This window comes from Pangasianodon hypophthalmus, chromosome 6, assembly GCF_027358585.1.
Source record: "Pangasianodon hypophthalmus isolate fPanHyp1 chromosome 6, fPanHyp1.pri, whole genome shotgun sequence".
Lineage (NCBI taxonomy): Eukaryota > Metazoa > Chordata > Actinopteri > Siluriformes > Pangasiidae > Pangasianodon > Pangasianodon hypophthalmus.
Window position 1 is genome coordinate 9,699,834 of NC_069715.1, and position 16,820 is coordinate 9,716,653.

Here is a 16,820-nt window from a genome sequence, read left to right on the forward strand (position 1 = left end):
AATAAACCCGAGGCCTACTTTCAGAAAGAAACAGCAGGTGCACACATGACCTTATTTATAACTTTATTATACTGAAATGATTATACTCATGTAATCCATTAACTTGTTTATTAATTGATAGTAACTCATAAGTCACTCATCTTGTGGTCAAAAGAGATGCTGGAAATGATGCTGGAAATCTTTCTCTGTAACATGCTATGTGTTTATCTGATTTACCATGGATCTATTTGTTATTTCGAATTTACTATTCAGTGCAAAACCTTTGTTTGATACTGTTAACTGACGTGTGTTGTGCATTTTTTCATGTCTCTCATTTTCTAGTCGCTCTTAGGTTTCATTAATCTGGTCCCTTTTGATACGAGATCAGATGAATGGATATTTAGATCAAACCAGACTGAACGTTTTAATAAGTGAGGCCCGACGACTCCAGGTTTCCTGCAAGAACACAACACAGTGAAGTCTCAGCTACAAAAGTGCAAGCCTGCCCGGTTACACTAGTGATGTATTGTGCATTATGCATGATCTCTACATACCTGAAACACTACAATATACTGTATATGCAACCTGCAGTTTGGCCTCAGGATTTGTCTCTGTGCATAAGACTATATGTTCTGAATGAGAATATCATATACAATATACTGTTGATAAAACACTGACCATTTCTCATACAGCTGGCAATAATACGAGACTGAGTGGAAGGAAAAAGAGATAGGACCAAGTTTATGATGGGATTCTGTATACCAAGCACTTGGTAAATGGACAATAAAATTGAGGAAGAGGAAAAAATAAGAAACCATTCTTTGTGCTACTGTTCTTCAAAATCATGCACATCAATTATAAATTACTCTTAAATAATAAAATTAATTACAGTATTTCATAAAACATTTACATGTTTCTCCCAGCTCGTGGGTCTATTTGTCCTTGATTGTACAGGAAGTCATTTAAGACACTGATCAGTAGCGTTAAAACACACATCCCACTGGCCGGCTCAATAGCATGTGTCTAAAGGCAGAGCAGACAGACAAACACAGCCAACATAGAAAAAGAAAGGAAATGATCTGTGCTTGTGGATGATAAACACTTTAAAGGAATACTTCAGTGTAATGAATATTTTTGAAATCTTAATCTCTATTAAGTCTGCATGAAGTGTATGTGTGATTAAGAAATTCAGCACATTTAGGCAATCATTAGGTTTGACTAATCAGTACTGGGAAATGTGTTGAAAGTCTAAGGGCAGTTATAAGGGCAGTCTATAAATGTTAAATCTGAAACAGATTTTTATAGAACATTCTATTTAATGTTTTGAGGTCTGATAATGAAGTTATACCTTGTGACAAACTTGATTAACTGAAAGAAATACCAAACGTTGGATGAAAATACATAAGAACTCTGGTACCAAGAGTAGCACATAATTAGAATCAGTGTCATTAGCGCATACTAAAATTGGCTTTCGTATTAGTAATTTAACAAGGTTACTCAACACTGCAATTGCTTATCATGGTCCACAGTGTATACTGCACAGGATTAAATTCTTTTTAAGTTTATATAATCAGGTATTCATGCTATAACTGATGAGATAAGACTCAAATTAATTACACATAGCCTAGTTTTAACACGCAGGAGGATGTTTGGACAGAATACGACATGGTTTCTGATATGGTAACAACGCTCTTAGGACACGATACCCAGTTGAGTAACTCGGAGTGAGCAGATTTCATAATTGTGCGTTTGCGCCAATTTGGTGTGTATACAAAATAGTGTTCAACAGGATTCAACAACTGCCCTTAAACTTCAATTAGAACTAAATTTATAGCTTTTTTGTTCTTTTCTTTTCTGTACAGGGTAAAGTGTATACATTCTTATTTATGATAACTGTTATGTTACAGATGCTTTATAAAGATATTAGGTTGATAAACACTGGAGTATTCCTTTAATTATCATTGATATTTAGAATGATTTTTTTTTTCTAAAACTGAAGGCAACACATGCACCTGCTTGGGTAAAACTATAGTTTGAGACCATCCAGTAGACAGTCTATTATAAAGGAGGGATTTACCCAGCTTATGCAACACTTTACTGTGGTATTGCCGTGTCCTTTGCTCACGAGAGTGCACGACTCTCATTGCACATTTCTTGCAGTCTGTATGGAGCACATTTTAGCCGAGTGATTCTTGTGCTGGGATGGAATGAGGTTATAGATGCTGGTTAGTAAATGTGGCATCACGACTCCTGCTGTTCTCCAGGTGCACTGACGTGATCCGGGTTTATTGCGAGGGGTAACTAAATGTGATTTGTGGTCCGTATGGGAAAAAAAAAGATCCTAGAAAGAGCAATAATGATTCTTCCTAGGGTACTGAGGCAGCCTGAATTTAAACTCAGACTTGCCTTCAGCATCGAAGAGGCCTGGATTCACTTCACATCTTTATAAAAGAGACAGTGAGGGCATATCCATACATACAGACGGAATGCTACAATATATACACAATGCGTAGATAAGAATACCGCACTAGAATAACAGCACTGCCTGCACTAAAATGTACTGCAGAGGCTGAGGATGAGAGCATGATGTGAGGAAATGAGAGTGTACTCATACATATACATATCATTTTACTAACCATCCTAGAGCACCAGTATAGGTTCAAAGCACTTGTGTGTGCCATCTTTGGACTGCTGTGTTTCAGAGCAGCTTTAGAGAGAGAGCATCATTTTTTTTTTGCTCACAGATTAAATCCAGCATGGCTGTAATACAGCTCGTCCCCATCGCGTTGTATGCTGCGTGTTAGTGATTGACAGCCTTGTCTGTGTGTAGTCTCTGGGATCCTCTCCTCTCTCCGTCTGTGTCTTTGGCACCAACAGTGTGCTCTCGTTCTTCTCTTAGAGGCTCTCCGTGCTCGGCTCCCGGCTGCTCTCTGCGGCGTGTGTCTCTGTAGGTGGCGGGCTTGTGGGCACTTCTCCTGTCACACACACTCGGATCACTTTGAGCCAGCGCTGCTTCAGTTCCTCACTCTCAGCAGCAAAGCTGTGGACAGACTTCGACTGGGACAGACGGAAACTGGCTGGAGGATCGGTGGGTCGGGAAGCGTCGTCTACAGAGTAACCCAGCAGCGGGATGGTGGACTGAGCCTTAACATCCTGCATAGGGACATGAGACATGAAAAAGAATTATTATATACAGTATATATGACTGCAGAGTTGAGTACAAAAAGTTTAGGAGAAAATGAAGACAAATGCTTTTATGTTCCAAAATATCTCAAAAAAGGCAAATTCTTCTTAACACATCTGTTATAAGTGTGCCATATATTATAGGTTTCCTTCTTTAAATCACATCAGACGGGTTTATGACAAATCTTGGGTGTTGTTTTTAAACAATTTTCTGTTCATTTTGCTGTATTGTTTGGATAGTTCAAATTTCTTTTTTAGCCTTAGATAAATTGTAAAACAGGTATAATTTCCTTCCTTCATTCAAAAACCATAGGGGGATACAAATGTTTGCACTCTTGCCTCATATTTATTATGTGGTCAGTTTATTCTCTGGTTTGTTAAATTAGATCTTACATGACTGTGTAACTAAAGAAATTATAAACTCTTTTTGTAACTAAGAAAAAAAAAAACCACAATGATGCATGCACGAATAGGGAAGTAATCAACAGGGTGGTGTGATGTAGCCTGATATGAAGCGGAGCCACTCTTATCACCCCGAAGTTGATTATTTTCTAATAACCGTACATCCCTAAGTGTTTATTCCTCTTATACCACAACGTTTAATGCTGGGGAACGTCTGCAGTACAAGTTCCTGCTTTCACTTGTGTTATAAGAGCTGTACTGAAAACAGTTGTTCCCTCACAAGCCTCTCTCAAAAAACAGCTTGTCATGTTAGTGAGAAACTGCAAAGCTCTCCATCCTGAAGACTTTCTTGGGTCAGAAAAACTTAAAGGAACTGTTACCTCTGACTGTTACAAAGTACTGACACTGGAGACTCCAAAAATGCTAAACAAACATCTCCTCACAGAAAAGCTCACCATATTAACAGTTACACACATTTTTAAAATTCTTTAATGTGGAACGTCCGCCATACAAGTCCCTGTTTACTATAACTGCTACTACAGAAATTATAATGAATTACAGCGAGGCATTACTATAAACCTTGCCTCTAGAGCTACTGTCAGAACTGTTGATGTAGAAAATTAATCAACACCTTCTGACCAATCAGATTTGAGAATTCAACAGCACTGTGGAATAAATGACTACAATAACTTTTCACATTAGTAACAGTAACTGAGTCATAAAGTATAGTAAGTAGTATTAATAAAACATACTTTTTAGGTATGATTTTTGAGATACGCAGGCATCTTTCAGTTCAAAACACACTGTTATACTGCAAAAATAGGTTTCAACTAAATCCTGATTTACTGTCCTCACTGTCTACACAAAAGCAGAAGTGCTTCCTAAACCACGAGTCACGAGTGAGATTTCCCTCCAACCTTGTGACCAAACTGTTGTGTCAGGAAGCATATAAATTTCAGGCTTGTTTTGTAAAGTAACTGGGTGATAACACACTGTAGCCATGTTCCACTCACCTGCGGTGCTCCATACAGATAGAGCACTAAAGCCTCCTTCTGAGGAATAACACACCAGACTTTCTGCCAGGGTTTATTCTTCTCACAGTACTGCAGGAAGCCACACATTATACTGCTGCCTGAGAACTGTGCTGCTTCGATCTGACATGAAAAAAGAGAGTAAGAGAGAGACTGGTTAAATACAATTATCTGAGGAGAGATGCGAGTCACGCACTTCCCATGTAAGATAACAGGGCAACCTTAAACTGAAACTAAAACGGGGGGAAGCAGAACAGTAAAAGCCGTTGTGGTTTGCAGTGAGAGTACGCACACACTAGCAAACACCTCTGATGAGGGAACAAAGCCGTACTTCACTCTCTGTAACCCTGAGTGATACAGATTTTCATCCTGTTTCATCTCCACAGTGTGACAGAATTCTACACGCCACAGTAATCCTAGTGCTGTAATTATTTTACACAAACACACTTAACAGACTACAGCTAATGTTTACGTGTTTCTAGATGTACAATCATCATGCAAGTCATCATAAAGATACCTTAGAAAATTATTTACAAAAAATATGTATTAGGCCCAGTTTCCCAAAAGCATTATAAAGTTAATATAATATTAACGAGTAGAGAGAGTGTTCGTGTGATGCTTCCTCTACCGTTTCGTGATGATTGTGTCCCCATGCTTTTGGGAAGGTCGGCCCCAGCTAGTTGCTCTGTTTTAGGCTTCTGTTTGCATTTTTCTGCCCTGGAAATAAGCTCCACTACCAGCTGGAACACACCTCTAGCTCTCCTTTTGCTTATAAGGTAACTTACAGGAACACACTGATAACAGTTTTAGCAGGGTCTGCTGCTGCAGATGTTCCCACATGGATACCCTAAAGATCGACACTTCCAAAAACAGTTTATTCCCAAGTCTCATCCTTGCTTCAGTGGATAATCTCTCTCTAGATAAACAAGAACTGCTGCTGTAATCATAAAGACTATGATGCTTATACTGAACATCCTTTCAACACAGTACTGTTTGACTTTACAGCATACAGTTGTAGAAGAGTAATGATTTAAAATGCCACTATTGGGTGTCACCCAGAAGACGATGGGTTTCCTTTTGAGTCTTGTTCCTCTCAAGGTTTCTTCCTTTTGTCATCTCAAGGAGTTTTTTTTCCTTACTGTTATCACATCTAACTTGCTCATTAGGGATCTAAACCTACATCCAGCTTCTTTGTAACAATGACTATTGTTAAAAGTGCTATGCACATAAAATTAAATAAAATTGAATTGGAGTGCAGTTGTAATTTGATCTTATGCTGCAGAAGACTCTAAAAATGACAAACTGCTGCTTTAATGGAATTGTCCTCAGTGATTAAAAGTAGACCCAGCCATATCATGCACCTATAAAAATATTAGCCTTTAATACAGGCCAGGATGCTTGTACAACCAATGCGACACACTGTATGATATTGAAATATGCACGAGAGGTGAATTAGTTTAATCTCTTCACCTCCAGAATGCCTTTCTTCTTGCCCTCCTTCTCCTCGCTCTCTGTGTGGCCTTTTAAAATGGAGTAACAGTCTCGACACACTTTATTCATCTTATTGCCATCGTACTCCAGAGGAGCCTTATTGTCTGAGCACTTCCAGCATACCACCTGAGAAAAAAACATCAGAAAGAGCATGTCAAAGCTTCCTAAATGCACTGAGTAATGATAAATAGCACGAGGCTATATGAGGGGCAAAGCTTTGCATTGTGTCACTTACATAGCCACAAGCTCGACAGTGATGCCTCCTGCGGGTGAGAGCGTTGAAAGGTTCCCTACACTTCATACACATGGTCACCTCATTGTCTCGAATCCAGCGGGGTGCTCGTTTTCCCAGGTCTGTTATCTGACAGGCGAACGCATACACACATCAGAAATCAATCATCAAATATATCAACCAGCGGCTAATGTGTGACCCAAACCAATTCTGGCAGACTCACTGATACTCACCGACACTTCCTCCACTTCTTTAGCAGCCATTTTAAATGTCTCATTCTTTTGGTGAAAGATCTCTATTGTTTCTTGGAATGCCTAAAATTCACACAACACTGCTGTCAGAGGAACCTCCATATGATAAACGAAAACAGTACAAACTAGTGCTAGAGCTCAGTCACACTTTTACCTTTATCCAGTCCTCTTTATCTTGTTCGGAGCTGGAGTGAGGAAACAAACAAGAATTGGGATGAGTTCAAATGCAAACATTTATGTGTTAGACACATAAAAATGAACTGATGCATAATTAAAGTAAAATAATACATTTTTTTTGTTGGAATTTTCCCTGATTTTCTCCTTAATTTTATTTCATGGCCAATTCCCACCCATCAGGCATCTCCCACTTATCACATGACGGCTACCAGCCAGGGAGGGCAAAGGCCATGCAACGTGAGGGGGCTGTGTAAGTGCTATCCGCCCACTTCCGCATGCATGAGTTCACAGACGCCCATGATTGCCTAGTGTCACTGTGACTGATAGGAGAGAGAGAGAGAGAGAGAGAGAGAGAGAGAGAGAAAAAGAGAGAGCACACCACCCCTCCCTCTCTGAGAGCCTGGCCAATTTTGCTTTCTTGGACTTCCGGGCCAAGGATGACTGTGGCATCATCAGGACTTGTCACTCGGGAGCCCATAAATTTGATACTTTGTTCTGATACGTATTGTATTTGTTTTAATTTTTCATGTCATAACCTACAACTGTACATACAGCTTGTTTTAAATATGTATACAACCATATTGTGTATATAGATATAGATGATCAATTCCTGACATAAAAGCCTAACCAGAGACAGGAGCTGCAAATTAGCTATAACTAGAAGCACTATGTACATTTCATCTGTTGTGTCGCAGGGTAATCATGTTCACCTGTACGGTCTCTGCCTGTGACTGAAACAGCTAAACTGACATTTACCTGGCCTGCAGCTCGAGGGTACGCTCCTTCCCAGACACCTGGAACGTATGAGGGTAATCCTCGTTATACGTCTCCATCACCTTCATCCCATCGATGCCGATTCGCGTGCGCACCGTAAACTTCTGGCCCACCAGGCTGAACTTGGGAACGCAGTAGAGCAGCATGTTGTTGAACTGAAGACAGAGTAAAGAGATTCTTCAATTTATGGTATAACTAACAACACTGCCTAAAAAGCTACGCTCAGTGAGCCACTCCCTGCAAAACCACTCCCTAAAACGCTTGAATGCTGGTGGAGGAGCCGGAGCTCCTCTACTCTACTGTGCAAAACTACTTATTTTACTACTACTTTTTTGTTAAAAAAAAAAAAAAAAAAAAAAAGTTTTGTCAGGGGTGTCATTTAAGAATTGCCAGCAAATTTGTACACAAACATTATACTTTAGGCATGAAATAAGTCTGACTACACGAGAGCCGGCAGCCAATCAGAGGAGAGAAAGAAAGAGTGTGAGCGTAAACACAGCAAACAGTAGTGAGAGAGTGAAAAATATTGAGGATATGGCAGTGTTTTTTATACTGAGTTGTCAACACTTGAGCTGCATCCCAAACCACATATGACTGTGCAAAATAGTCTGCCAGAACACCAGTGGCGTCATTTCTATTTAGGTATGCTTCATAATGTGGTCTTTGAGCGCGTGCATTCTCGCCCATGTGATTAATCCATGCCGTCAAGAATGACACAGAACAAACCCACATTATGAAACATTCTTCCTCAAGTGGTCTGCAGTAACATTTTTCTACCAGAGGGGGCAAATGTCCAAAATCTTACATCCAGCAGCTTTAATAAACGTATGTCTTTAAGCGAAAGAAAATTACAGCTACAACTAAAATGCTACAATTCAAGATTCTTAAAAATAATATCAGATTGTTACCCTATTCTGAATATTGCTTAAGTGTAAATTCTGTATACTGTAAATGGATGCAGAGGAAAATAGCACTAGCAACTAGAGTCACTCACCAGAAAGAGGTATCGGTCCATAGCTGAAGTGTTCCTGGCTGCCAGTTTGAGAATGTGGCCCTCCTTTATAAACTCATTGGAGGCATTCACAATGTCCTCTTCCTCCCCCAGCATCTCATAAATCTCCAGCAGTTTCTTCAGATTCTCCTGTGAGGAATGGCATGAAGCATGAGAGCCGACAGTAATACTCATTCAGGATAATTCCTACCAAATCTTAACACGGTTGCTACTAAAGTGATAAAAATGGGTCATTCTTTACTGATGCAAGTCGAAGCTAATGGAGTTTAACTGTGCTCTAATTTGATTACACTGAAGTGGAGGAAAAAGTGAGAAGAAGAAAATAATAGTACTTACAGATTTGCGAATTGCAGTGTTTGAGTGTGTGGCTGCCGTGGCAATAATCTCCAACGATTCTACAATGAGAAGAAGGATTTTATACGTCAGAGACCACGGGACATTTTCATTTCATTCATTTTCCAGACTTTTTTCAAACAAATTTTAATTTTTATTATTGGCAGATAATTTTGCTAATTTTAAGCATTTATTTCTAGAAAGAAGCAAAATGATCTGCCAATAGAATAAGAAAATAGAAGCTTAAAATAAGCAAAAAATGTCTCAAAATAGGTTTAATAATATTATATTTGGTTTATAGTAATCTTAAAATAGGAAAGATTAGAGAAATTAGACTAGATTGAAGATATTTTCACTTGGTAAGATGTCAGGTTTTACAGTGTTCTATGGCTATGGCAGAGCAAGGATACAGCTGCTACTGGCACCAAGGCCAATGTAATATTAAAGACCTTAAGACAAATGATAAAGAGGCTAAAGACCACAATTATCTAAGTCAGAACAACAGCATCACTCGTCCTTTCTACAACCACACTGATGCTACTGGTAAAAGGTAGCTGTTTTTAGCCTAGTGCATTTTGGCAGCGGAATGCTGTAAACATGGGAATCGGATATAGGTCAGGCCTTAACTATGTAAACAGATGGAACAAAAAAATCTGGGATCTGTTTCAAAATATTGGAATTGTGCATCAAGGCCCACAATGTTGTGTCACAGGGCAGCGTAACACACTCTGAAGAAAGTGCTATCTACCCTCTTCTGCATAAATGAGCTCACAGACGCGTGTGATTGGCTAGTGTCACAGTGATTGAGAGGGGAGAGAGAGTATGCCATCACATAAACCCAGATAGCATGGCCAATCTTGCTCCCTTGGCTCCCAAACCTGTGATCTCTCAAAGAACAGATTCTTATCTGTTCCACCACTCGGGAGCTTTGCGGTATATTATTACAGATGTTTTGCTCCTCATTTGGAAAGCAGGCTGAACACATTGACCCAGATTATTAGCAAAGACTATTGAATTGCTACTACTAGACTTGACTGGGATGACTAAAAAGCTAATTATCTTCAGAGGAAGACTTACTCTCAGCGTCCCGCTGGTCCACGTGGTCCTGAGGAAGCTTCTTCAGGTAGTCTTTGAGGAGCATCTCGTATCTTGGTACTCTCTGTACTGGTTCCAGCATGTGATGCTGCAGCGTCAGACTCCCACACACTTCCTGTTTCTGTACTCAGGACAAGAACCACACAAAAAGTAAGCCATAAACAACTGGTGAGAGGTCAAAATTTGTAATACCCTTCCAGTTTTAAACACTAACGAATATAAGCAGTAAAACAAAAAATGCACTAAAAACTCACCTGGATGTCCTGAATAATGGTCTTAAACTGAGGCGAGCGGTCTGTCCACTGTTTCAGCAGCTCCATGGCTTTATCAAAGTTCCTCACGTATTCTGCATACATCTTCAGAAAGGGTGTAAGTTTCTGCAGAATGTCCCCGATTCGAGGTGTCGTCTCCCTGTGAAGAGCGGGACAAGACACTCGTAAACCAAAATCCAAAGAAGTCAAAGCACGACAGAGAATAATATCAGACTCTGAAAGCACATCAGAATGTATCTACAGTGAGACAGAGAGTGATTCTAGTGTCTTAAGAGGAAATTACATTTGTCAAAAAAAAAATAAAAATACTGGTGAGATCTGAAGCAAGACATCCCAAAATACAAAGGAATTGAAACAGTTTCAGGCAGATGACCCCCTAACCACTGTGAAGGAACTGATCAGCAGACATATGTTATTCGCAGATCACGGCAAATAAAGGATACTGCACTAGTTACGCACATAATTTTCCCATCGATCATAACTAACCATGAAAAGTACCATAAAGATAATTATCTTAAAAATGATTGTGAAATTATAATTTTAGGACATATAACAGAAGTTGGTTCGTGAAGGCTAGAAGTGAGCAGAGTGGGCTCTCTACTCTCTCACCATTCTCCCATGCGTTTCTCCAGGTCTGGCAGCAGAAACTGGCTGTGGAAGGTACTGATGGAGGAGATATTGGAGAAGATGTTTTTCACCACCTCCAAAGGGAACGTGCCTTTTCCTGCCTCCTCCATCAGCTTGGCACAAAACACCTGCACAATAGGGCCAAGGAGGAGGGTGTGTGTAAATATCACAAGTTATTTATAGTAGTTTTCTGCATGTTAAGTCGTCTGAATTCCATAGCCTTCCAAGCAGATTTTGGATAAATTCTTGCTGGTAAAATTCTTCAAAAGGTTTTCTTCATAATACAGAAATCGGGTACATTTGTATTCAGACGTTAGATGTAACTATAAACTTGTTCTTGCTTTTACGTTACACTGGATAGCAGTTGACAGCAAACAGAAAAAAAGGAGATCTGTTTCTTCTGTTGACATTTCTACCCCTGAATTTTTTTCTCAGACTTAAAGGAAAGCGCTTGTGTTTAGGTAAATTTAATAATCTGAACAGGATGTACAGCAAATCAACTTAAGCAGCTGCACCGTGCGACTCTGAATAGAGGAGAACTTTTCTCACATAAATATTGATGTAAATTTTGAACTTAAGTCACCAATTCTGAATATGGCACTTTAACATTATGTATAAAATTCAAACTAGGGTTTTTTTTCTTTATTTTTACAGTGTGATATTTGTACATTATCCAAGTAATGTAGCTAATAGTAAGCCTTAGCTGTTTTTTCCCGAATTTACCTGCTATACTCAACTACAACAAGCTGAATTTTAATTGCATTTAAAGCCTATTTTTGCTTAAATAAAACATAAAAATATGTAAAATGCACAGAAAATATCCCACTGCCTATAATGGAGCCATGGAAGTGAATCATATTGCCTTTTTGTTTTTTTTTCTTTCAGTTTTGAAACAGTTCATTTTTTGACCCACAAAACGCAGCTACACTTACAGCTACAATTCCCTGTAAATTCACTTACCTCTAATAAATTTAGTCTTGCAACGTAGGCCTTCTCTGTCTGCAGAAGCTCATTTGCGATTTTGTACAGCTTCTGTTCATTGGTCTCCTAAAACAGCAAAGGAGATCAATCAAAATTTAGACCTATAGAATCATCTTTCTCTTAGTTTGTCAGAGCTGCTCTCATTACAGCTTAGTACAATGTAGTCTGAAATAGGTTACTGAATTCTTATGGAAGGAGTCAGTCACAGTACAGTTGACTTGTGAGGTGAGAAACAGTAGGAAGTGACAGCTTAATTCGAAACCTTACAACTGCATCTGTCAGTCAGTGCTCAGTAGGCTAGCGGTCACCAGTGTTTTTTCTTCTCTCACTGAACAACCAGAGGACAAATGCAAATAACATATAAATAAAACACGCTTCACGGCATCTTCGCCTCTGTATACTGTAACTATAGCATGCACTACACTTTTTAAATCTGTCTGCTGAACCACACAATCACTGGCTTTTACTAGTCAGATTAATTCACATGGGTGAAGTGCATGCAAATTAATAATGCATGGGTGACTGATAATCTGCTCTGAATCAGGAAATGGAGGTCTATATATAAACTGATGAACTGAACAAAAAGTGCAGTATCATATATCACACTTGCTTAGCACGCACAAACACCTCATTTTGAGAAGATGCTAGGCAGAATATCTTATACGTGACTATAGATTGCTGACTTGCTGACATTTTGTGGAGGGCACAAACATGATCTGCTTCCTCAGACACTTTCTTAGAAAAGGACAATGACTATGAATAAAAATTTATATACTCATTTGTGAGAATATAAATGCATTTAACTGGCTAACCTGGCTGCCATACTTCAATACATTATGATAGCTACCATTTTAGCCGAGTTAATCAGGTTTCCTGGCAAAACATGGGACTGGGCAGCACACTGGAGCTTTTACTTGCCCGGTGGGCTAGACAGATTTATGATTTGTCCGCCCCTGAGTCATGATAACTCCAGGCTGATTAAAAATACTCGGGTGCCTCCAGAGAGTGCAGTCTGAAAAGGTGGACCAGTCTAGAAATGTAGACGACTCAGAATCCACCATGACTGACTTACGCACATTTCCTTATCAGCTCATATTACATTCTCATGATCTTGGAATTGGCCTTAGCTACTGTTTCCCAACTCCCGTCCTGGAATGCCTTTACACTACACAGTTTGAGTCTAAGTCATATGATTAGATAGTTATAAAGCTTTGAGGGCAGGAAAACACAAAGGTGTGCAGTACAAGCTGAATTCCATCCTTCAACACGTCTACTGAGCAAGACGTATGGCTGTGAATATTCTGCGTGATAATGATGTCGCAGCTGAATGGGAAACTGGACTCCGAAGGTCAAAGCCAAAGTTCATTCTCCACCACACACACACACACAATACCCTGTGACTTTACTCCAGTGGTTCCTATACCACACACACACTGTGCCTTTGTTGCATTGTTGCTAGCTAAGGGCTGTAGAGAGAACTTCCTGGTGTAGAAAGACAAAGCACGGTGCTGCTCTAAGTGTCAGTGGGGTGGGGGGAAGTTAAACATTAATCCAACCACTATGGCCCTGGAGACAATAGAAAACACTGGCAAAACCACAGAAGTAGAAATGGCAGCACCGTCAGCATGGTCTGGTCTGTGAATTCTGGCTCTAACAGTTCCTCAACCTCAGCTACATTACTCAAGTTCATACCTGGCCTCAACTAGAGATGTGTGTAGGACTGTTTTTTAAATCCTGCACTAGAAATTATTATTTTTGTTTGTGCCTGCATACAATATTGTCTAAGGGATTAATTCAAATTCAAATTCAAATCCCAAATTCAAATTTTATTTGAATTTGAATTTGGGATTCAGACAAAACAAGTAGTCTAATATAAACCACTACGACCATTAACCATATAAATATTATTGCTATATCATAGGTGCTAGATTATTCACAATATACAGTACATAGAGCAGGAACATACATTTAAAATGGTATCAGAGAGATTAGCAAATAACACAAATACTTCAACTATTATTTTTGTCTGTGTCTGCCTACAATATTTTCTAAGGAATTTAGTGGGCTTTATTTCCCAAAATACAAACAAACTAGTAGTCTAATTCAAACCACTGTGCCCCAGACCAGGCAGGCACTAAGGATGAATTAATCAACTTTGTATATACAGCATGCAGTGCTGCCTTGAGCTACTTATTGGACGTCTTCACACCCACAAGCTTCACATATGACAGGTCGCCCACATGAAAGTAAAAAACTTCATTTTTTGCTGTATTCCGTGGGACCCTGTCTTGCACCTCTAGCCTCAACCAGATATCTGGCAAGCTTTCTGTAAAAAATTCCGAATAATGTACTTGTATTCAGTTACATCCATTTTAAGATATATACTAAAAGGTGTATGCTTGAGGATAACAGCCCAATGATAAGACATGGTAACTGAAAACGTATGTGCAGAAGATATATAGGACACAATGTGGAATTAAAAGACCAGACAGACAGACAGGAAATGAGAGTGTGGTAAAGAGGAAACAAGTATATACAGTAAAGGAAGGGCTCGTTTTGACAGAGTGATAAAGAGAGATACTCTACATGACCAAAAGTATGTGGACCATCACACCTAAACGTGCCCATTTCAAAACCATGGGCATTAACACGGAGTTGGCCTCCACTTTGCTGTTATTCTAACCTCCACTCTTCTGGGAAGGCTTTCCACTAGACTTCGGAGTGTAGCTTTGTGTTCATTCAGCCACAAGGGAATTAGTGAAGTCAGGTATTGAGGTCAAGTGAGAAGGCCTTGTGTGTAATCAATGTTCCAGTTCATCCTGAAGTTGTTCGGTGGGGTTGAGGTCAGGGCTTTGTGAAGGCAACTCGAGTTCTTCGACACCAACCTTGGCACATCATGTCTTCATGGAGCTCGCTTTGTACACTGCTGGAACGAGTTTGGGCCTCTTAGTTCTAGTGAAGGGAAATCTTAATTCTACAGCGTACAAAGACATTGTAGGCAATTGTGCGCATACAACTTTGTGATGTCAGGGCCAGGTGTTGACATACTTTTGGCCATATAGAGTAGATAAAGAGAGGGAGAGAAAGGTAGAAAGACTAGGCTTCAAGAAACTTGAAGGAGGTTCTTGAGCACCTTGCTAGTGATAATCAAGTAGAATGTATAAATTACATTCCTGTAACCTGCACATAACACTGAATCCCATGGTTAGACAACTCGCATGCATTACTAGAGCTCAGTAGTGTAGTAAAGCATGATGACATCCATACGCAACATTAAAATAATCTACGTACAATAACATGTTTCATAGCTCTTTTTATTTCCCAAGAGACTACTAGAATGTCCTGGAAACATCTCTACACCATCACACTCATTAGAAATGCCTGGATCAGTAAATACGCATGAAAACAAAATGAAGGACTGCCCCTATGGCCTCCTGCCATCTCAAAGCCTAGTTTTTTTTTAGACTGATGGATTCCAAACCAGCATTTTTTCATAGGCTCATTTTCATTTTCAGACGGAGTAGTTCTTCTTTTCTTCCATCCGTTTGATACTGATTTCATCAGAGTAACTTTCCTTATTCTCTTTTCAACATCATGCTGTTTTTCTTTCTCCCTCACGCAAATACGCACAAATTCATACATCTCGTGCACGTGCTGTGAAGTGCACACAGCTTATTTATTTATTATGGAGCTAGTTAGTAAACTGTTAGTAAACCAGTTTGCATCAAAACTGTCAGAATACCACAAACCATGATTTTTTTTCATCACTAACATTAAGTTAGTTGTCATCCTCCAAGAGCTCATGTGTAACATATCTGTTTTATACAGAACTACTGAGAAAGTCAGATATCTCAGTGCTGTATTAACAACTGCTTAATCTACCTAATAAAGTCAGCCATGCACAAGACGGTAACCATTTAGACATTATTGCTATTACATGGTTGCTAGATTATTCACACCATACGTAGAGCAGGAAATTTAAAATGGTAGCAGAGAGATTAGTGAATCACAAAAATACTGCATATCTAACTCTACTGCATTGCTCGGAAGCATTCTATGAGGTGAATAAGCTTCTCTAGTGGAAGAGCTGACTGTCTCTTTCTGATGAAGGCTCTATAGTTAGCACCAACTTGGCAACTCTGGGGAGATCACACAGCACCAGTAGGCAGGACGTGTCAAATAAACGAGTCTGCCCTGGTGCGACACTGAAAATATGTACCAAGCAAAACAACCCACAGCTCTCTCTCTCTCGCACACACACACACACACACACACACACACACACAAACACAGCTGTCCATGTTAAAATTATCTAATGTATAGTAACCGTACCACACACCCACCTTGTGTTCCATACCCCTGTCATCCGTACTGGCCTCATTCTCTGTCTCTGCCTCTGTCTCGGTTCTCCTGCTCTCATCTTCTTTCTCAGGTGTCTCGATGACACTCTGAGACGCGTCTACAACCTCTTCCAAACGTTGCTCCACCATGTCTCCATTCAGCAGCGGTTCGCCGTCTGGTCTCACAGCTCCACTGTCATTGCTGTTTCTGTCCATCTGACCTAACACTCCATTGGTAGAGGGCATGTGGTCATGGCTGGTGCTGCTGTCCTCAGTCTGCTCTTTAGTATCCGTTGGTTTCTGGCTACTCCTCTGTACCGGACTGCTCTTAGCAGGTTTGGGTGCGTGTTTCTGAGGAGAGCCGTCCCTCCTGTCTGTGTGCCTGTGTGTAACAGACAGAGACAGAGAGTAGGTAGGTCAATTTCTTTTCGCTAATTAGTAAAAAGCCTCTTCTATTCGCAGAGCTCCAGTAACTGTCTTGTGAGCAAGTGAGAAAGCTAGCGAGGGAGAGCATGTGCGAGAATGTGAGTGAGATAAAAATACTCTACTCTAGCTGCACAAACTTCCTCTGTCATGTAGGGCAGTACATTGTGTGTGTGCTTGTGTGCCCGCGCATGCGAGTTTCAGTGTTAGCGGAGGA

The 16,820-nt window shown here is 39.9% G+C and overlaps 1 protein-coding gene across 12 annotated transcripts in view; it reads right to left on the reverse strand.

Annotated features, from left to right (window-relative positions):
- Window positions 1–702: 702 nt before the first annotated feature.
- The window catches only part of fgd4a (FYVE, RhoGEF and PH domain containing 4a), a 66,776-nt gene continuing 50,658 nt past the window's right edge, over window positions 703–16,820 (reverse strand). For all 12 annotated transcript variants that reach the window (XM_026927082.3, XM_053235108.1, XM_026927085.3 and 9 more), the window contains 14 exons: window positions 16,184–16,562; window positions 11,820–11,906; window positions 10,842–10,987; window positions 10,215–10,371; window positions 9,943–10,081; window positions 8,869–8,927; window positions 8,515–8,661; window positions 7,503–7,675; window positions 6,724–6,754; window positions 6,552–6,632; window positions 6,322–6,447; window positions 6,066–6,212; window positions 4,578–4,718; window positions 703–3,132 (listed from right to left, as the gene is read on the reverse strand). In XM_026927082.3, coding sequence (XP_026782883.3) covers window positions 2,875–3,132; window positions 4,578–4,718; window positions 6,066–6,212; window positions 6,322–6,447; window positions 6,552–6,632; window positions 6,724–6,754; window positions 7,503–7,675; window positions 8,515–8,661; window positions 8,869–8,927; window positions 9,943–10,081; window positions 10,215–10,371; window positions 10,842–10,987; window positions 11,820–11,906; window positions 16,184–16,562 — 2,071 coding nt within the window. In that variant the 3' untranslated portion in view covers window positions 703–2,874. The remainder of the gene's footprint in view (window positions 3,133–4,577; window positions 4,719–6,065; window positions 6,213–6,321; window positions 6,448–6,551; window positions 6,633–6,723; window positions 6,755–7,502; window positions 7,676–8,514; window positions 8,662–8,868; window positions 8,928–9,942; window positions 10,082–10,214; window positions 10,372–10,841; window positions 10,988–11,819; window positions 11,907–16,183; window positions 16,563–16,820) is intronic.